Below are 22008 nucleotides of genomic sequence, written 5' to 3'. Positions count from 1 at the left end.
CATGATTAGCCGCTAGAAAAGCAGCAGCGCGACACTGAAAAGCCAAACCTTTCACTGCAGTCCGCGTGTGGCTTCTCCATGTTGCGCTGCCTGGGAGGCGGCGCACCAAAAGCATTCCGAAAATAGACGCTTGGTGCGAGGCTGTGTGTTACTAGTGTGGGGAGGAGTTTTCAGCTGAGGGGGGGGAGGGGGGGTGGGACACGCAGGGCAGGACACAACTACACCACATCACTACATCAGAAAATATTATCTAGAGTCAGTGAATGTGCTTGAAATGCTGCATTTCACAAAAGGCTGAATATCTCAGCTTATAATTTGAAATGCCTGAAAACGCTGAAAACAACCTATCTTCTCCGGCTCATAACTAAAGAACGGAAAATGGTATCAATAAACTTTTTTTTGCTGATGATACAATAGAGTCTCCTTGTTCTTTTTGCGTGTTCGGTGTTTACATAGTAATATCACACAATATTCTGTGGGCCTCGAGAAATCACTGAAAACGCTCTGAAAACTCTGGCACTGGGAGCGTCCGTTCTCCAAAAGTGGCTGGCACTCAATGAGTTAAGCTCAAGATTGACTTGACATGTATTGAGTAATCAATCATCAATCAATATATTAAAATAATTTGCTTCAAATTTTACTCTGGCCTCTTATTTAAGTGTGTATTCTTCAACGTAATACCTTATCTACTTGAAATGTACTGAAAAAAATTGATATATATGGATATATGTGACACAAAAATGCGTATTTTTTTTTGGCCGGTAAGAAATATGCTTGGCGGGTAGATGTTTTCCATCTACCCGCCACTGGCCGGTGGGTCAAAAAGTTAATTTCGGGCCCTGGCAGCGCGTAGTTCAAAGACTTCCCCAGCCTGTGACATGGTATCAGGTCCCTGCCCTCAAAGACAAAGCCGACAACACGTGAACAAACACATACCGCAGCTGTTGTTTTGAAATGAGCAGGAGGAAATGTGATATGTGCTGAAAACGTAAAGATGACAAGCAGAGAGTACAAGAAAGAATTATATAAAGCTCAGAGGGCATATAGGAAGAAATTTACTGGGGAATTGATGAATATGAAATCCAAAAATCCAAAGCTTTACTGGAAGATGCTGAATGGTTGTGGTAAAGATAAAACCTGTCCAATTTTGCCTCAAGATCTTTATGAACACTTTAAAGGGTTGTCTGACTGGGACGTTCCAATGAATGAGTTGCCCCATGTTGATAGTAGTAATGAATATCTTGACAGTAGTGGTTTAAATGTTAGCTTTACCGAGGAAGAAATTAAGGCGGTTGTTCAAAAACTAAAATCGGGGAAAGCTGCAGGAATAGACAGAGTTCTGAATGAGTATATTAATAGTACGGTACACATTTTTATGCCATCATATGTTTCCCTGTTTAACAAGATTTTGGAATCTGGTGTCATCCCTGAAGACTGGGTAACCGGTTTAATTGTGCCAATCTATAAGAGGAAAGGTGACACGAGTGATTGTAACAATTATAGAGGCATCACACTTTTGAGTTGCCTGGGGAAACTTTTCACAAATGTATTGAACGCAAGGCTATGTACGTTCTGTGAGGATAACGCTATTCTGAGAGAAACTCAGGCTGGGTTTAGAAAGAGCTATTCCACCGTAGATCACATCTTTCTATTGAAACACATCGTCGATCTTTTTTGTTTTAAAAAGAAAAGCTTGTTTTGTTCCTTTATTGATTATAGTAAAGCGTTTGATACAGTTTGGAGGGATGCACTCTGGTATAAACTGTTAAAAACGGGTATCAATGGTAAATTCTTGGATGTGGTAATGAATATGTACAAAAACATCAAATCATGTGTTTTTGTAAATGGTGTTAAATCAGAATTTTTTGTAAGCCTAGCAGGAGTTAGACAGGGTGAAAACCTTTCTCCATTACTGTTTGCATTATTTATTAATGACTTAGAGGATTATCTACTACAGAACGGCTGTCAGCCTATCAACCTTGATGATACAGCGATAGATAGTTATATGCAGCTTATGGTATTGATGTACGCGGATGACACAATTATTATGTCCACAACAAAAGGGTTACAGAAAGCAATAGACCATATGTGTGAATTTTGTCATAAATGGAAATTAAAGGTTAACAGTGATAAAACTAAAGTCACAGTTTTTGATTCTCGAAAAATTAGCAGTGACAAATTTAAGTTTAATTGTGATGGGGAGAACCTAGAAATCGTTAACTGTTTCAAGTATCTTGGTGTCATTATGAACTATAATGGATCATTTAAGATCGCCATTGAGGAGCTGCATAAGCGCAAGCCTCTCGTGCTATGTTTGCCCTTTTTTCTAAATGCAGAAAATATGATTTACCAGTAGATATCACACTGGACCTTTTTGACAAGTTGGTTTTACCAGTTATGTTGTACTCGTGTGAAGCTTGGGGGTTTGAAAAAATGTATATATTGGAAAAGCTACACCTCAGATTTCTCAAGTACATTTTGAAAGTTAAAATGACAACGTGTAACAATATGGTATATGGGGAGCTGGGGAGATACCCACTCTGTGTCACTGTCAAGAAAAGAATGATTAGTTATTGGGCAAGGTTGATTGACGGCAAGGAGAACAAACTTAGCCGTATTATGTACAACTGCCTGCGTGATCTGCACAACTCTGGCGTCTATGCCTCGCCGTGGGTCGTGCGGGTCAAACAGATTCTGGATGACTGTGGCTTGTCTTACCTCTGGCTTACACAGCAGTGCAATAACATTGACTGGTTGAAGTTAACTGTTGAGCAAAGTCTTAAGGATCAGTTTATGCAGAAATGGCAAAGTGAGCTCAAAAGTATGACGTCATTTGACTTGTACGTAGAATTCAAAAAAGAACTTAAACTTGAAAATTATCTGCTGTATGTAAACCAGAGGCATAGACATGCAATTTGTAACTTCAGGGTTAATAACACCAGAATCCCCAAGGTTGTTGGCAGATATAAAGGACTGCATAGAAGTATGAGGATCTGTAATCTCTGTAGTGACAACTGTGTGGGAGACGAGTATCATGTTTTGTTTGAATGTAAGAATGTAATTATTTTGAATTTCAGACAGTTATATTTACCCAGATATTATTTAACTCGTCCATCTATGTTTAAACTGATTCTGCTACTACAATCAGACAGACAAAAAGTCATGTGTAAATTAGGTGCCTTTTTGAAGAATGTCCTGCCTTTGTTCAAATGACATGCACTAGCCATGCCGTGTGCCATTGTATATTGTTTTTGTATGTTTTGTTTGTGCTCCATACCATGTGATCATGGTCAATGAGTCACATTAAATAAATGAAATGAAATGAAATGAAAGGAAAAACAGAAAACAGAGAAACGCGCTTCCTTGTGCAGAGAGGAGAAACGCCATTGAAACGCCCCTCGGCGCGCTGCGCTGGTCGCCTTGCTGCAGGGCGAACCTGGATTGAGTTGTTCGCGGTAGTCAAACCCGTGACGAACATGATCGATCCGGTTCCAGCGCCTGGTCCCAAAGCCAAGCCGGACCCGTTCCTGTGTCGCAGCATTCGTCCCAGCCCGAACGAGAGGAAAACGATGCAGAGGCAGAGGAGGCTAGACGCTGATCTCAGACCAGTTTGGTGTTCCCCTCCTATGCTAATTTGCGGGGCGATCAATAGTGTTCCCTGGGAAGGAGGTGCGATCCAGCAGCAGCTGTGGACAGAACTCTCTCTCTCTGTGTGTGTGTGTCTGTCTGTGTGTCTGTCTGTCTGTCTGTCTGTCTGTCTGTCTGTCTGTCTGTCTGCACACTCACACTGAGTAAACTGTATTGTTGAATGTAAAAAAAGCACTTCATGTATATATATATATATATATTTTTGTCATTTGTGTCATAACGAATAATATTTACATGTCTGATGTCAATACAGTTCAAAATAAAAGAATTGAGAGCGAGTTCTGCCTGAGATTGTGTCTTTTACAAAAATGGCCTTTTCTGCTGTTTCTCTTTTTGGTGACCTCTTTTGTTGACCTTTTTGGTGAAAACAGGGTGTATATAAATGGCTATAAGTAGAGTACAGAACATGCTAAAAGCTCACTTTTTTTTTCCTGGTGAACCCAGAGACGTACATCTTCATTTTGAGGTATTGCAAATCACTTTGGTGCTAATAGATAATTTACTGTGGGTCTTGAAAGATGACCAACAATTATGAAAATCTTTGGCCTGTGCTAAATATTGGCAGTCCTAAACTGGCCATGAATGAGTTAAAGCAGCTACGAGCAACTTTTTCGATTGTTATTAAACAGTATAAATTTAATATCAATGCATCACATCTTACCTCTAATAGTCGACGAGACCAAAGCCGTGTGTATCTGAGATTGCTCCCTTAGGTGATTATTAAGTCTATAGTCTGTCTAAACTCGCGCCAACAGGGGGCTCTCTAGAGCGACCGGACCGGGTAACCCGGAAGTGAAACGCGGAAGTGAAACCAGGAAGTGAAACGCAGCTGCCTTTTTACGCCATTTGCGCTGCCTAGCAACATAACATAAACAATGTGAACGCCACGCATACTCGCGGGAACATCTCTCGTTATATTCTAACAGGTTTTTTGGAAGTTATTTTGTGGTTATGGCCGAAGTGGCTGCTGCAAACCGTTTCATTTCAATTCCTGATCTGCCCTGGCTACAGACACACTAACACTGGCCGATTCACTCGGGGTTCAAGCGAGACTACTCTGCGTTGGTATCGTCGACTATTAGAGGTAAGATGTGATGCATTGATATTAAATTTATACTGTTTAATAACAATCGAAAAAGTTGCTCGTAGCTGCTTTAATAGGACAGAATCAGAATGTCACTAGATGCAGCCTACCGGTGTTTTCAGCTCATCGACTGTGCTCAGCTGCTGTGTTAGTAATTGTTTTTACTTAGCGTGCGTGCAAGTGGAGTGGAGAGGGGGAAATAATACTGGTCTGGGAGAATCGCGATCCTGCCTGTAAGTTTGATGATCGAAATCGAACGCTCATTTCCATCAATTTTCGATTCAGAATCCAAATCGCGACACCCCTATTAGCTAGTAAAGATTGGCTACTCCATGAGGCGGGCTGGTAGCCTCCTTTACCACACTCGCTTCTCTGTCTTTTACTGCCATCACTCCATGTGGCATCCTCTCACTGCTGCTCCAGTTGTGCCTGGTCCTCCTCGTCCGGGGCTTGCATCTCTCCTTCATCCTGGGCCTCGGCTTGGGCTTGTGGCTTCTCTTGAGGTGGTCTGGCAGGGGGTGCTGGGGCTGGAGGGCGACGGGGCACTATGATTTGGTGTTGTCGCTGTCTGTAGGCTATGACCAACAGCAGGAAGATGATGGTCATGAGGTACAGGTCCCACTCCGGGCCCAGAAGTTGGTCCAAGTCCACCTGAGTTATCAGCTCCTTCACATTAAGATAGTGCAGATACTGCAGAGCATAAACCAGAGCCAGCTTATACAGGGCCAGGAAGACTGGGACCTGGGCATCAGGACTGGCCTCAGCAGCCATGTTGTAGAAATGCAGTGCTAGTTGGATATCCTGTTTGATGCCTAGGCCTTTCTCGTGCATGTAGCCCAGGTTAAACATGGCCTGGGCACTGTGCTGCTCCTCTGATGCCAGTCTGTAGTGGTTGGCGGCCGTCTCATAGTCCACATCTGTCCCATAGCCGTAGAAGTGGTAGTCGCCTAGCTTTATCCTTGCCACAGTGTAACCCTGTGCCGCAGCTCTTGTCCAGTGGAGTAAAGCACGAGGGTAGGTCTCATTCTCACTGAAGATCTGTGACCATTTCTGGTCCAGAATAAAGGCCACGTTGCTCTGGGCCACTTCATAGCCCTGCTCAGCCAGCAGCATGTAGTGGACTAGCGCTGCATCTACCTCACCCTCCTTAAAGCTTCCGTAGGCCGCCGCCAGATGCTCTACCCAGTGGCCGTGCTCACACACAGTCTTGAAGAGCTCCACAGCTTTGTGGCAGGAGCGCGTCACACCAGTGCCAGTGGCGTATATCTGGGCCAGGTTGTAGAACGCCAGGATGTGGCCCGCCTGTGAAGACAGGTTGAAGAACTTGAGCGCTTGCTCGTAATCCTGATTCACCCCAATGCCATTATAATACATGTAGCCCAACTGAAGTTGTGCATCCACCCAACCCTGTTCTGCTGCCTTCTGGAAGTACTCCAAAGCGAGCTCATAATTCACTGGGACACCTCTTCCATATAGGTAGGCCATGCCCAGGCCACTTTGACCCATTGGATCCCCCAGGTCAGAGGCCTTTTTAAAGTACTGCAGGGCTGTCTCGTTGTTTTGAGGGACAAACCCACTGCCTTCTGAGTACATCTTGCCGAGGAAAGCCATAGCCTGTGTATCTCCCCCATTCGCAGCTTGATGGAAGTAATCATAGGCCCTCTGGTGATTCTGTTCCATTCCTCCAAATCCTCCATGCAGATGTAGCTGCCCCACTGCCACCTGAGCCTGCACGTCTCCCTTCCCAGCTAGGAACTGGTTGTACTGGATCACGTCCTCCAAGATCCCATTGGGGGAGCTGGGGTTCTCCACCTCATCCAGCAGCCTGATCTGCTGCACTGCAGTGCCCCTTGTCAGCGACACGTCACTGGTCACCTGATTTGCCACAAGTCTATAGTGTGTTAGTGCTGATTCGCAGCTCTGGGCCATACCCACCACCCCTACAGAGTATCTGTAGCCCAGAATCATATGAGCTATCAAGTCCCCCCCCAAAGTTCCAAGGGTGTAGTAAACCAAGGCCTTAGTTTGACTGGAGTTCACTCCCAGCCCTGCAGCATATAGAAAGCCAAGAGCCGTCTGAGCTTTGGGCGATCCCTCCATGGCAAGCTTCTTAAACAGTTCTGTGGCCTTGGGGATGTTCTGGCCCATGTAGTCTCCAAACAGCATGGCATAGGCCACCTTCTCCATGGCTGTGTGGTGGCCTTTCTCCGCCACTTTCAGCAGCTTCTCATACACTTCTTTAATCTGGGTCTTCCTGGTTGTGGCATTCAGCATGTGGAGGACAGCCTGATATTGCTCCTCAGCCTCCACCTGCTCCCTCTGCTCTGCCTGGTCCTGCGTCTCACAGAAGCCCCATTTCTTCTCCTGGTCATAATCGTATGTGGTGGCACACCACAGCCGTCCATCCTCCTGTCCGTCAGTAGTACAGTCCAAGTACTCTTTCCCCTGGAAAAGGAAGGGGAAGACGCAGGGCTCTCCATCATTCCCACATTGCTCTTCATCAGCTGTTATTCCTTTTATGGATAATATCAGGAGGATGATCAAAAACCAAAGTATTCTAGCCGTCTTTAACATTCTGCTAGCTATAGCTGCTATGAACAAGACTTCCAATTTATAACCTCAGCAGGGAAGGATTTACGACATCACTGATGACATCACAATTTCCTATGACATCACTGATGTCACTGATGATTGTGTTCATGTGGGTCAGCGGCTGATATGACATCACTGATGTCACAATGTATTAGGCCTTGGCCACACTGATCCCTGGTGTCTGTCCGTGTGCGTTCATTTCTCTGTTCACTTCCATTCATTTTCAATGACAGCTGTCCGACTGTCCGTGGAGCACTCAGAAGCGTACGTATCCAGAAAATTTGCATACGTTTTGATGGACAGAAAGTTGAAGAGGGATGAACTTTTTCTGGATGGACGTATCGGATGGTCGGATAGTCACTGTCCGTTTAGCCAATCAGAGTCGAGGTCTCGAGAGGAGGCGTTCCGAGATTTGTTTAAACTTTTCAAAGAAGATGGCGGCCGAGGCAGTGAAGGAGGCTATAATTAATGCTGTGTACACCATCCCGCTGTTGTACAATGTGATAGTCAGTGTCACCGTCTGATTTCACCATCTAATCTGGTCATTCGGTGGCATTTTATTGCCACATAAGTAACGTAGCGCACAGAGCTAACAGCTAGCTGACGCCAGCTTTCTTCTTCTCTCGGTTTATAGGCGGGTCGCTGACACCTTCAAGGTGCTTACCGCCACCTGCTGTACAAGTAGGTTACTCGTTTTTTTTTATTTTTGGTTTATTTCGGATCAAGAATGCATAAAAAACCATTACAAATTTACAAATAATACAGTAGTAAAAAAAAAGTACACAATATGTAAATCGAAAGTAAAATGATCCAAGGATAGCCCAGTAAAGCAGCTTAAAGTTACAAACTAGAAGCCTGCTTATTTCCACTGGGGTCCTTCAAATATCAAAACCTTAGTATTACACAATTGTACTTTATAAAAGAAAAACAGAAAAAAGAACTGTCTATCGATGACACATAAAATATATGATATATACAAATGAAATCTCAGCGAAGGTGTTGCAATTACTCTCTAGTCAACATCTCATTTTTTAGATGAGTCTTGAGAGCACGTTTAAAGACATTCACAGTGTTTATGCCTTGCACTGAAGCAGGTAAATTATTCCAAAAGTTGATAGCAGTGTTACAAAATGACGTTTGGGTTTGGCTTCCTGCAATAGGTTTAAATCACATATCACACCAGGACATAAATCTATCCGTCTATCTGTTCTGTCCATTTTCTGACGGATCAGTGTGGCCAAGGCCTTAGTCTATGAGAGTCATCCAATAACCTCAGCAGGGAAGATTTTATGACATCCCTGATGATGTCACAATGTCTCAGTCTATGAGAGTCGTCCACTCTGCTAACAACGAAAGAAATCATTTCGGAATCTTTGTAAAAAACTAGAAATCTCCCTAGGCTCGCCCGCTGCGCAAGCTCTCTAGCTCGGCTGCTGCGTGGCCTCGCCCGCCCTGCAGCTCGCCCGCTGCACAGGCTCGCATATGCAGCTCGGCCACAGCGCGGCTTCGCCCGCAGAGAGAAAGGTGGTCTCTCCCGAGACTCAAATATTACGTTGAATCGCTGCGCTCCGCATACTACATACGTGAGTCTGTGCCAGTTCACAGCCACTGCTGGTTTTGAAGGCGGGTTGAAATTGAATGAGTGACAGGTCGTAGCACCGATGAGAGAGCGGTTCGAAAAATGGGCTGCACCTCCCGTGTTGTCTGATCGCAAAGTCGTTACTGATTGGAGAGGACTGAAGCCATCACTGGCATATGACTGGCCATAATCCATAACCCAGAACCCAGAACTCTCACGGGTCTGGCTTTGAGACTAATGGCTCAATTCCACCACATTTAACAGCCCTGCACAGCTCGTCCCCACTCGGCTCTAATCGTTTCGGCTCGATGGACGTTTTGCTTCCACCGCGGATCATCTGCCCCCACCCACCCCCGCCCCCGCATATCTGTCCTTCGCTTATAGCCGAAGTAGGCTATAACATAACGTTACAAGTAAATCCATCCACAGAACTTTTAAACTGTTTATGAAATACTGGTGCCTCTAAATGACCTACAGTGTACATGGGCGAATGTGACAATCGGCCAGGAGAATGGATATCACTTTGTAGTTAGTCAAACTCAGGCATGCGCGCGGACGAAAGAGGCGCAACAGAGTGAAGCCTGCCCTGTACCCCGTGGCCTCTCACCAGGCAAGACCGCGGCTTCACCAAACACCCGCTGCGGCCTAGCGGAGCGCTGCAGCTCAACTAACTACAGGAGCTTGCTGAGCAGCGGACTTTTTTCACTCTGAAAACAATTGAAACCACCGTCACGACTTTATTTCACCGGAGGCGAAGGCAGCAACACAAAGACTGATGGAAATAACATAACAGAAGAGAAGGTAATACTGGTATACAGCGCATTGACAGTCAGTAGATAGAGTAAACACGATTCTGCCTGGCCAATCAGTCGTCTACAATGTTTTCACGTATGAACCCGGGTTCACAGAATAGAACCTCGACGAAGCAGGTACGAAAAGTAGCACGACTCGACCCCAATACAACCCGGGCTGGGACCGTTTAAACCGGTGGGATGAGACAATTTATCGAGTCGAGCGGAGCGGGATCGCGCTACTACCTGCGGTGGAAATGAGCCATAAGAGAAAGGTAGATGCCTTCATCAGAATGAAGCAGGAAGTGACAGAGCATAGGTGATGTGACCATCACTGATGACATCGAGTGACATCACTGATGTCATAGACATGATGATGTCACAGTTGCTCGAGTGACATCACTGATGATGTCAGACATTGTGACATCATCAGTGACATCACAATTGCTTGAGTGACCATCACTTATGACACTGAGTGCTCGAGTGTCATCACTGATGTCATAGACATTGTGACATCATCAGTAACATTACTGCAAAAATCATCAGTGACATCACAATTGCTCGAGTGACCATCAATGATGACATCGAGTGCTCCAGTGACATCACTGATGATGTCATAGACATTGTGACATCATCAGTGACATCATTACTGACCAAAATCATCACACATCTCACAATGTTTTTTGGACAGACAGACAGGTGCCACTTTGTGACCTGGCATGTGGCCTTGTGCCCCCCCAAAAAACTGTGACGTCGAAGGCCAAATGGCCTTGCCCCTAAAATGATGAAATTCCCACCAATACGTTACCATGCACTGTGCTCTCATTCCACCCAGGTGGAATGTTATTGGTTACACATGTTTCCCCTGCTTGGGCCGTTAGCTCTGAATAAACTGTCTCCGTTTTAACTGTCTCTTCCTCTCCTGCTGTGATTGGTCAGTTTTGGGAGGTGATCAGTGACGAACACGGCATCGACCCTGCAGGGAACTATGTTGGTGATTCATCTCTCCAGCTGGACCGTGTCAACGTGTACTACAACGAGGCGTCTTGTAAGTACCACACACTCACAAGGTGTGTGTGTGTGTGTGTGTGTGTGTGTGTGTGTGTTTGAGTGAGTTACTAGTATGAGTGACACACGTCCCCCAAATGACTTGCTTTGTGATGCCCTTTCACTTAAAGGGGGACTAACCCCCCAGATATGTATCAAAACGGTGATTTGAAAAAACCTATGGAAAGAAACAAGAAATGACATATACTCTTGTCTATACTATACTCTTTGGCTGTGTTCAGCTCAGGATTTTTTTTTGGAAATCGATGCCATTACAGTTTGCCCACCGCCTCGAAAATAATTTATTTGAGAGCTGCAATATCTTTATAAATATCAACAACTAGCCAACGCTGGTGGCCTGTATGGAAACAGCGTTGCTCAAAATGGCTGAAAGTTACAGTATATCAATTTGGCCATTCAGTGGCGAACTAGAAATTTAATTATTTTTCTCCCATGTGTGTGTGTGTGGCGTCTTGTCTACTACGTGAGATTAGTGACGCGAGCGCAGCACAGCACAATAGTCACGACAAACGCCCCGTTCTCACGCTCATGTAAATCACAATGCGAGATTTCTCCACGTCATTCCCTCGTCCAACTTGCGATAAACCGTGCCATGAAATCCGTTTTAAATTTTAGTTTATGGGATTTTCGTGATTCTTGTTAACACGTTCACTGCCGTGGACGAGATATCTCGTCAAGCAGAAACCAACGGTTGACTGCCGTGGACGAGATATCTCGTCCAAAAATTTTTTTTTTTTTTTTGACGGTGGGACGTCGATCAACCCCTTTTACATCTCCTATAAAAATATGGGAGGTATTGAATGTGTATAATCTATTTTACCGACCCACTAAGTGGCGACAGTGCTCTCCAGACGAGAGAAAGCCAAGAAAAAACAGCCGCGTGAGGAAGCCATTCTCATGAAAATGGATTGGCGAAAACGCTTTCACTTTCGCGCAGGGAGCTGGCGGTGGGGGATTGCAAATTTGCATAATAGATTATGGGTGCAACACACTTTGAAACACGCAGCATAAATAAGACCAGAATCGCAAAAGCTTCATCAAAGCTCTCAACCGAAACCCCAAGAAACGAGCGAGCCCATCCAGACTCGCCCGACGAGGGGCAGCCAGGCAGCACAGACAGCAACTCGCTTGTCACACACCCGCTGCAGCCACGGAGGGAAGAGGAGAACACACACGGAGGGAGGAGTTTGAAGGAGAGGGGGGTTTCCTGCTGTTATGGAGGAAATTACTGTTCAAAACTATTGTTTAGATGTCTGACGTCTTACTGATGCCAAAAATAAATGGTTAAAGTGACTGTTCTATCGAATTTCACAAAAAGCCATTTATCTCAGCTTAAATTTTCAGACGCTGAAACCATGCTGTATTCAACTGCTAATGCCTACATAACTACTAACTCTACAAACTAACTCTTTTAGACAGAGAAAGCACACATTCTATTAGTTCTTTTGAGATATTTTGTGTTCACAAAATACTAGCAGAAAATAATCCTCGGCTCTTGAAAGATGAGCCAGAATCCTAAAAAAAAAAACTTGGCAGAAGCTACCTACAGTAAAAAAAAAACTGGTTGCAGTGAATGTGTTAAAAGTTACTGCAGCGCAGGGCAGTTTATGTGACAGCAGACCTCCATGTGAAGAGCTCCGCTCACGCGTCCCCGCTGCCTGGAGCACAGCAGCTCGTGCTCGCGCTCTAAAAGGCAGGTGCCTACGAGCTGCTGCCTGGCCGGCAGAAAGTGCTCCAGACTCGGTGTGATAATCCTGTAACAGCATTTGAGCTTATTCAGGTAAGATATTAATAATGTAATGACACATTCAGCGATAAACTGTCTACAATGAAGACATATGTCAAATATGACAACGTGGTGTTCAGTATTTTAGCCTCTCTGGTCTCAACACTCGTCTGATTTTTGGGTTGCCCAGGCTAATACGCTTTCTGACAACCCGCCGATACTACTTTGCAATTCCCCCCAGCACCGTGTTACACCAGAGAGCACAGGGTTCTTTTCATTTCCTGAAAAGTTGGCGTTGCTTTCATTGCACAGTGACGATATTATAGTAGCCGATGTGTTTAGAGCAGCTTTGTCACGTTGTCACGTCGTAGTATAGCGTTATATTTTACATGTGCGCTAAACTGCGATGAGATTTGTTTGCGGAAATGTCAGACTGTTCTCATCCCATGCAAAAGCCCCCGCCTCGGCCATGAGAGGCAGAGCACTGCATGGAGCGCTGCTCCTGCTGCTGCGCGCGCCCCCGCTTGGGGCTTGTGCATGAGGATAGGACTCTCTCCCGCCTGACTGGCCGGGAGAGAGTGCTTCCAACTCGGACTGATAATATAAACATCATCATTTGAGCTTATCCAGGTAAGATATTAATAATGTAATGACACATTCAGCGATGGGCTAACCACCATCACATGGTGCCACCATGTGATGGTGCATGGTGTGATGGTGCAAGTGGACTGAAAACTCAGAGTGAGGTTTTTTCATCTTGCCTAGTTGTATAGGCTTTGGAGATGCACCGAGATGCACGCGCTAAACCCACCGTGACGTCAGGATGTACCAAATATCCCATTCATTTTAGGGCACAAAAAAAAGCAGTGTTCCACCCATAGAGGGCGCTTATGCCATATATGCTGCTGAAAAATGATACAAATGGTAAAATGGCAACAGTTTGGTGTCAAATGTGGAAAATTTGACCAGAATTCTTCACACATCACCCCCAAAGTCATATATATTGGTTAAAAGCTGAAAAAAAGTGTTTTGGAGGTAAGTTCTCCTTTAAAAATAAATCAGCTCAAATAAATCACATGGTACGTTCCTGCACACACAGCCAACAGAGTGCATGTTAGTGAGTCAGATGCTGTCAGTCATCTTTCATTTATTTAATCACTTGATTGATTGCATTTTAGGGCTGTCCCAAACGATTATTTTCTTATCGATTAATCTAACGATTATTTTTTCGATTAGTCGATTAATCGAACTATTATTTAAAAATAAATAAATTGTTATATAACAATACATTTACCCAAAACAAATAAATAACCAAAAACTTCTCAATTTCAGTATTTTATTTAACCATCTCATTCTCTTGTTAACTCATTGAGTGCCAGCCACTTTTGGAGAACGGACGCTCCCAGTGCCAGAGTTTCAGAGCGTTTTCAGTGATTTCTCGAGGCCCACAGAATATTGTGTGATATTACTATGTAAACACCGAACATGCACAAAGAACGATGAGACTCTCTTCTATCATATGCAAAAAAAAGTTTATTGATATCATTTTCCGTTCTTTAGTTATCAGCCGGAGAAGATAGGTTGATTTCAGCAAAAAAACGCGTTTCAATTTAGAAGCTGAGATATTCAGCCTTTTGTGAAATTAAGCATTTCAAGCACATCACTGACTCTGAAGGTAATATTTTCTGATGTAATGACACCTCAAAAATAATTTCCTTTAATAAAACAGTGAAAACAAAGGAATTTTGTTTGGCCAAATAATATTTTTTAGCTGCAACCAGCAGCGCTGGCCCCTGCGTGCGCAGACCCTACACCTTCTTGCTGGTCTTGATTTACTGCTGGTGGGCATCAGATATTCTAGCTTGTTTGCCTGTCTCTGTGCATCGAGCCTGCTGTCTGGGTCTGTGTTTACTGTCAATGGTTGTAGCCTATGCTGCCCTGCGTGCCCCACCCCCCTCCTCCTCCTCCGTGGGAGTGTCTCTGGGGCTCTGCTGCGTTTGCTCTGCGTTTGCTCTGCACTGAAAAGTGCGCTGCACCCCGCTTTTTCACAGCATGTCGCCGGCTCCCAACTGAGAATAATGTAACTTTTCAGAAAGACGCTGGTGTCGGCAACTAAATCATATGGAGGGGCTATCGCAGCGGAGACGGAGGGGTTTAATTGTGGCAGCAGATTGACTGCTGTTCACAGGCACAGCTAACGTTATGCTTCATGCATATCGATGCGATTTCCGTTTCCCCATGACTTCTTCTCTCTTTTTTCCTCGCCTTTCTCTAATCTGGAGAGCACTGTCGCCACCTAATGGGTCGGTAAAATAGGTTATACACATTCAACATGCCCCAAAATTTTACAGGAGATGGATCTGGCTTTGATCCATGTCCCACCGTCAAAAAACGCAATTGACGACTTTAGTCGTCATTGGCACTCAACGTTACTATCCGAATTGACGACTAAAGTCGTCATTGGCACTCAATGAGTTAACAGTCCAACATAAAATCTCTCAAATAAAATTAAAGCAAGAGCTTGTCCTCAAATAAAATGAATATAGTGCAATTCAAAATAAAATAGTAGAATAAATCAAGTCACTTTCAGGAGGAATACCAAAAACCTTGTGCAATGTCAATTGAGTTTAGCAGCAGTCCAACATAAAATCATCATCTTACAGTACAATGGTGTGCAATTTTCAGTAACAGTAGGGCTGGGTTCAAAAAATCGATTCTCCGATTTTTAATCGATTTTCATTTTAATCCTCGATTATCGATTCATATGTCCAGAGATCGATTTTTTTTTTAATTATTATTATTATTATATATATATTTTTTTATAAACAGGCTAAAATATTATGCTGTGTGTGGTAGTTGAAACATAGTTTCAAGTTGACGTTTAATTATGTTTGTAGTTGAAACAAAAACATAAATACTGTAGGCTACATGAATGGAAATGTTTGATCATTATTAATATCTACTTTTAGAAATTATATAGGCTGAAATCAAATCACTGTGCATAATTGTGAAAGTGTCTTTATTGACAGATGAAAAGGCTGTTATTTACGCTTTGTCACCACCTGGTGAGTAAATATATGTGTAACTAAAACCATTAAAATTGACAACAGGTCTGCAACTTTTTTTCCCCATGTATCTACTTGGCTGGTTGGGAACCCCTGTGTTACATAACTGGACAGTCATGTAATTCAGGGTAGCCTACAGCTCAAAAACCACGTTTTGGTATCACTAACCAAATCAATATTGAAAATTGATCGAATCGGAATCGAATCGAATCGAAATTAATCGATTTGCAACCTTGTGAATCAGAATCAAATCGATTCTTGAAATTTTAACCAATACCCAGCTCTAAGTAACAGTGCTCTTAATTTTGGAGAAAGACAAAATGCTCCATAAGATGGTCACACATCATCCAGACACAAGACTGTGTCTGTAGCATCCACACCCAACATGGGGCTTGGCTTGCACCAACTGGTCTTAACTATGCCTGGTCGTAACTCCTGCGTCGGTTAAGACCAGTCTTTAGAGTGGACTACTGCACCAACAGGGCTATTACTTCTGGTCTTAACTACGCTGGTCGTAGCGATGCACGTCCATGTGAAAGCATGGGAATGCCCACTGGAATACGGCATGCGACCTGTTTAGAAGAGTGTGCTGATGTCAAATGACGCTGCGCTGATGGGTAAGCGCTAATGTTAGCGGCTAACTGTTACTTGTCGTTACTTTAAATAGCAGTAAAATGCCACTGAATGACCAAATTGATTTAACTTTTAACCATTTCGATTTCCACTTTCCATACGGACCCCCAGTATTGGTTAGTTGTTTATAACGTGACTATTTATAACGTTTATGTACTCCGGTTTCCAGTTTATAACTCGGGTCTACAGCCAGAGTGCTGAGGGGTTGTAGCTATTGCGCAACACACACAGATTCAGCCCTCCGCAAACCGGAGTACGTTATAATGTTAACCGGAAGAACAAATACAATTGCGGGTAACCCGGAAGAGAGGAAAAGTGGGCGTGGTGAATAAGCTGCTCATGACATGTTCAGAGCCAGCCAGTGCACTCAACACTGAGGCCCACAGTCCTCAAGTCTACCAAGTCAAATGTAAGTCAAGTCAATCCAGGGTCCAAAATTTACTTTTTTTTTAATCTCAATTGCCAATTGCAGGTAACCAGAGAAAATGTACTGGCCCAAAATATTTTTTACCAGCCATCATTTCAGCCAGCATCGGGGCTCCTGTGTCCTCCAGATGCCACCTTACGGAAGAATGCAGACCTCCATGTCTTTCTCTTTCGTCTTCATGTTACCTTTTTTCCAGCTTAACACCAGGAATGTTGCCGGCCACATCTCAAACACATAACTAGACATTGTGTAGCTGCTGCCTGCTTGTTTTCATTCAGCACAGCTTTAATTTGTTTAGATGAATCGCTGACGTCACAGTACAGTAGGTACGGTGGACAGCAAGGGTCACATAGTCAGCCGGTCTAAGCACATAAGAACTATGCTGTGATTTCAAATTATTTACCAGGCAGCTGGCGGGTGACCGATTTTTTTTAAATCTGCCAAACCCAAAATGAACTCCCATTTGGCACTTTGTGGGTGTTAATTTTGGACCCTGAGTCGAACTTTATTCTGTCAAAAGATTGGCTTAAAGAAAGATATACTGTATGTATTTTTGCATTACTAGTCCCGAGTCCGATCGCGAGTAAAACGACATAGCTGTGGCCGGACAAAGTTCTGCTCACTCAGACACTTGTCAAATTATAATAAGATAGAAGGCTACAAGTGTGCAGCAACTCTTTTCACAAAATGTAACCATACAGGTGTGTTGATTTAAGGTCATGAAAGCTGAAAATTGAATTTTGCTGTGTAGTGTAGACTTTAAGAGTCATTCCACTGCATTCTCCAACATCTATGCAACACAGCATAACGTTATGGGATTAAGCACAGGGTCTTCAATGAAGTTAAAATTAGGGTTAATTAATGCCTACCCCACACTACAGGATAATTTGCAAGATTATGGCCAAGATTCCCCCCTCCCGATTTTCTCGGGGGTGCTCCCGATTTGACGCGCGTCGGGCAGATAATCTTCCCAAATGATCCTGTAGTGTGTGGGGTTCAAAGATTCACAATCGGGAAGACTGCCTCTTCCCGATTGTGAATCGGGCATATCTAACATGTTAGATATTTACAACCCGACAGGCGATTGCATCTTGAGCAGAGAGCCAGTAGTAGCTGCGTTTCCATTAGTTTTTCGCAAAATAATCTGGTCCGCGTCCGCGCCCGCAGCCCCGCACAGAAACAAAGAACGAGGAAATTGTCATCGAGGTGAAATACCCGTGCGTCTTTGAACGGGACGGAAAACTAATGCTATACTGCAAAGCACGTAGCCTACAACAAGCGCTTAGGTCTCATATGCTTCCCGCATCGGCGAGTGTCCCCACGGAAAAGTGAGTCAAATCAGCAGCCCCTCCACAAGGCACCTGTGCAGACGGTTTTCGCCTGGCCGTGCACAGTAGGCCTACACCCCGAATGGACGCGGCTGTCCGCGCAAATATTAGTTAAACAAATCCTTTCAGTGCAAATGCATTATAAAAACAAAAAATAAGATTTGTTTAGAAAACGAAATGACACAAATGTATTATTATTATTATCATTATTACTACTACTACACCCGGTGCGCACACTGAATAGGCATTTTAAAAGTTAACGTCGAGCCCTGCTTCCAAGGTGAATCTTCGGCATAATCTTCTAGTGTGTGGGGTTGCGTTTGAACAGACGCGATTGTGTGTGTGTCCCAAGATTGAAATGTTAAAAAATCGGCTCTCTCTGTCCTGTAGTGTGTGGGCTCTCAAGATTTTTATAATCTTCAAGGATTTGAAAATCCTGTAGTGTGGGGTAGGCATAAGGTGAGGATTGGATTTGTAATTAACATTTTAAGTGAACATTTTGTGACAGTTCTCAGTGTTGCAGGCTAAACCAGAAAGTAACTACCCCTCTCTGTTTGTTTGTGCAGCACATAAATACGTCCCCCGGTCAGTGCTGGTGGACCTGGAACCAGGAACCATGGACAGCGTTCGCTCAGGAGCTTTTGGACAACTCTTCAGACCGGACAACTTCATCTTTGGTAAACCATTTGGATGGTGCTCTAACCTTCTTTGTCATGGTCTTTAAACTGTTATGCGTTATCTATCGCTATTTAACACGTTCACTGCCAATGGCGAGTTGACTCGTCAAACACAATCCAACGGTTCACTGCCAATGACGAGTTGAGACGTCAAAAAAAAATCGATTTTTTTTTTTTGACGGTGGGACGTTGATCTAACCCTTTTACGTCTCCTATACCAGAATTGGAGGTATTGAATGTGTATAATCTATTTTACCGACCCACTGAGTGGCGACATGTCTCTCCACAGTAGAAAGAGGCGAGCCAAAACTGGAGGGAAAAGCGCGAGGAAGCCGTTCTCATACAGTAAAATGGATGGCGAAAACGCTTTCGTTTTCGCGCTGATTGCTGGCGGTGCGGGATTGCAAATTTGCATAATAGATTACGGGTGGAACACACTTTGAAACACGCAGCATAAATATGACCAGAATCGCAAAAGCTTCATCAAAGCGCTCAACCAAAACTCCAAGTAACGAGCGAGTCCATCCAGACTTCCTCAAAGAGCGGCCGCGCAGACAGGCACAGCAGCAGCAAAGCAATGAGCCTGGTGACGCGAGGTTAGAGCAGCAGCAGCAACGAGCTTGTGACACGGCCGCTGCAGCCAAGAAGACACACACGGAGGGAGGAGTTGGAAGCAGAGGGGGGTTTCCTGCTGTTATGGAGGAAATTACTGTTCAAAACTATTGTTTAGATGTCTGACGTCTTACTGATGCCAAAAATGAATGGTTAAAGTGACTGTTCTATCGAATTTCACAAAAAGCCGTTTATCTCAGAATAATTTTTCTGACGCTGAAACCATGCTGTATTCAACTGCTAATGCTTACATAACTACTAACTCTACAAACTAACTCTTTTAGACAGAGAAAGCACACATTCTATTAGTTATTTTGAGATATTGTGTGTTCACAAAATCTTAGCAGAAAAGAATCCTCGGGTCTTGAAAGATGAGCCAGAATCCTCAAAAAAACCCTCTGGCAGAACCTACCTACAGTAAAAAAAAACGGCTGGCAGTGAATGTGTTAAATCTGGCAAAAACTTTGTCAGAGGGTTAAACTGAGACAAGCTTGTTGGTATTCCTTTTGAATATTACTTTTGGTATTCCAATTTTAGAAAATGTCATAGACGGACCTGAGAGGTCCCGAGACATTGTATTCGCCTTTTTCACTTACCATCCAATTCACCACTTTTGTGTCTAAAAGGCAGGAAATAACAGGTGCAAGCAAAACATTAATGAGGGTTTCCTACTTCCAATCCAGGTGATCCAGTGCCGGGGTCCTCGTTAATGTTTTGCTTGCACCTGTGTTACTTCCTGACTTTTAGACACAAAATGGGTGGTTAGTGAAAAAGGCTAATGAGGGGGATTGTCAGTCAAAGTTTTTGCTTGCTAAAAATGTATGTAAAGAAAACCCTGCTTATAATTGTCAAGGTTTAGAGGTGTGTGGACCCAAATGCAGAACAAAGAAGCAGCAGGCAAGGTTTCCAGGAGCATCAAAGGTTTACTTCAAACTTTAAATACAAAAGAACAAAAACAAGGCTAGCACACAGCTAGACTAAAGCCAAAATAACTCAGAGCACTAGGACAGAGTAGACAATACATACCAAATTAGAGACAGATAGGCAATGACTCGACAAGGACAACACACAGACTGAGACAATATATAGACAGGTAACTAATGAAACATGAGGTACAGCTGGGGAAGGCAGGAACACAGAGGGCAAAACGGGAGAGCTGATTGGTGGGGGACTCAGGTAATGGGGCAGACTAACGAGACACATAGGCAACAGGTGGGAGGAATTAAGGCAGACTAACAAGGGAACATGGACAACAGGTGGGGAGAAGACGGAGACTACACAAGGAATAAACATAACATAACTCCTTTCTCTACAGTAGAATACTAATAATCCACTGAGTTTAGCTCCTCAGGAATAATCACACACAATCACACATAGCAGGCCACACCATGGCCTGGGCATTACAATAATGAAGTACTGTAATGTGTGATGTCAGTGCAATCATGCGATTATAATATGATGATTACAATTGAAAAGGTAAATTGCCTTAAAGGGACAGTTCTCTCCAAGTAAAAAATACATATTTTCCCCCTTGCCTGTAGTGCTATTTATCATCTAGATCGTTTTGGTGTGAGTTGCTAAGTTTTGGAGATATCTGGCGTAGAGATGTCTGCCTTCTCTCAAATACGATGGAACTGGATGGCACTCGGCTTGTGGTGCTTAAAGTGCACAGACACCTAGCCGACACAGTGACTTGATTCTTGTCCTCAAAGACTAACGGCCGGGACACACCAGAAGCATCTCCGAAGCAGCGTGTCACAGAAGCGTTGAGTAGCAGCCTGGCCATTCACACCAAAAGCACTCTGTTTTGCTCCGTGCCTCGCTCTGTTTTGCTCCGTGCCTCGCTCTGTTTTGCTCCGTGCCAGTCACAACTTGTACTGACTTCATGCCTTGACTTGAGATTTGGGAATTGTGAACAATCTTTATTTTTGTGTGTATTAACTCATTCTCTGCCAAAGACGTACCCGGACGTACTTTTAACAATGGCGTTCTGTGCCAAAGACGTACTCGGACGTACTTTCATGTTTTGGGTGTTTACATTACATCAGACACTTTCCCAGCCTGTGACATTGTTTCAAGTCAAACTGATAAAAGGAACCCGCTAGTTTAGTATTTATGGGTGGAGCCTGTGGTCGAAACAGAGTCCGACCCAGTGTTCTCGGATGGCGACGATGGCGAGGAAGACGCCAGCGTTTTTGTTGTTGCTCCACGACGGAGCGCCAGGGCGACGAAGGCTCCCCTTCACAGCGTTCTGATCCGTCTGACACAGATGAATCGGAGGAGGAGAAATGGGTGCCACTTGGAGAGAGCGATGACGATGGTAAAAAGTAGCCTATTTTTTGTATCGCGTTTGAGATGAAATGATCACACACAGCCGTCTGTGTCACATAAACATTTCAAAGTTTACAGCACTAACGTAGCTATTGTGTGATCTTCTGTGCTAACGTTAGTTATGAGAGGTAACGTGACAGCAGGTAACGTTACAGCACTCGTTATTCCTGTGTGTGTGTGTGTGTGTGTGTGTGTGTGTGTGTGTGTGTGTGTGTGTGTGTGTGAGAGAGAGAGAGAGAGAGAGAGAGAGAGTGTGTGAGTGTGACCACATAAGGGTTCGTTCCATTTGTTTATGCTTTTATCAAGCTAAGCTAAAAATCCACATGGCAACTGTAAAAGTAAATTATTTATTTGATTTTGTGCACATATTTATCATACTTTGATATTTTGTGTTTTCAGACTCTGAGTCGATGGAGGCGCAGTCCAGTCCTAGTCCCAGTCCTGTGT

The 22008-nt window shown here is 44.0% G+C and overlaps 1 protein-coding gene and 1 pseudogene across 4 annotated transcripts in view; one reads left to right on the top strand and one right to left on the bottom strand.

Annotated features, from left to right (window-relative positions):
* The window catches only part of tubb6 (tubulin, beta 6 class V), a gene marked incomplete at both ends in the record, with an annotated part of 52765 nt that overhangs the window by 13923 nt on the left and 16834 nt on the right, over nt 1-22008 (top strand). The window contains 2 exons of one of the 3 annotated variants that reach the window (XM_083657238.1): nt 10634-10742; nt 18508-18618. In XM_083657238.1, coding sequence (XP_083513364.1) covers nt 10634-10742; nt 18508-18618 — 220 coding nt within the window. Of the gene's footprint in view, nt 1-10633; nt 10769-18449; nt 18619-22008 lie in introns of all 3 variants that reach the window. The other 2 variants (XM_083657237.1, XM_083657239.1) reach the window with 2 other exon arrangements.
* On the bottom strand, nt 5141-7306 carry LOC310791388 (protein sel-1 homolog 1 pseudogene; annotated as a pseudogene). The gene has a single exon. The product of its transcript is annotated as a protein sel-1 homolog 1 pseudogene (transcript).

Source organism: Poromitra crassiceps (genome assembly GCF_964638095.1).
Source record: "Poromitra crassiceps genome assembly, chromosome: 2".
Taxonomy (NCBI): Eukaryota; Metazoa; Chordata; class Actinopteri; order Beryciformes; family Melamphaidae; genus Poromitra; species Poromitra crassiceps.
The sequence above is the reverse complement of the archived record's forward strand: the minus strand, read 5'-3'. Positions and strand labels throughout refer to the sequence as shown.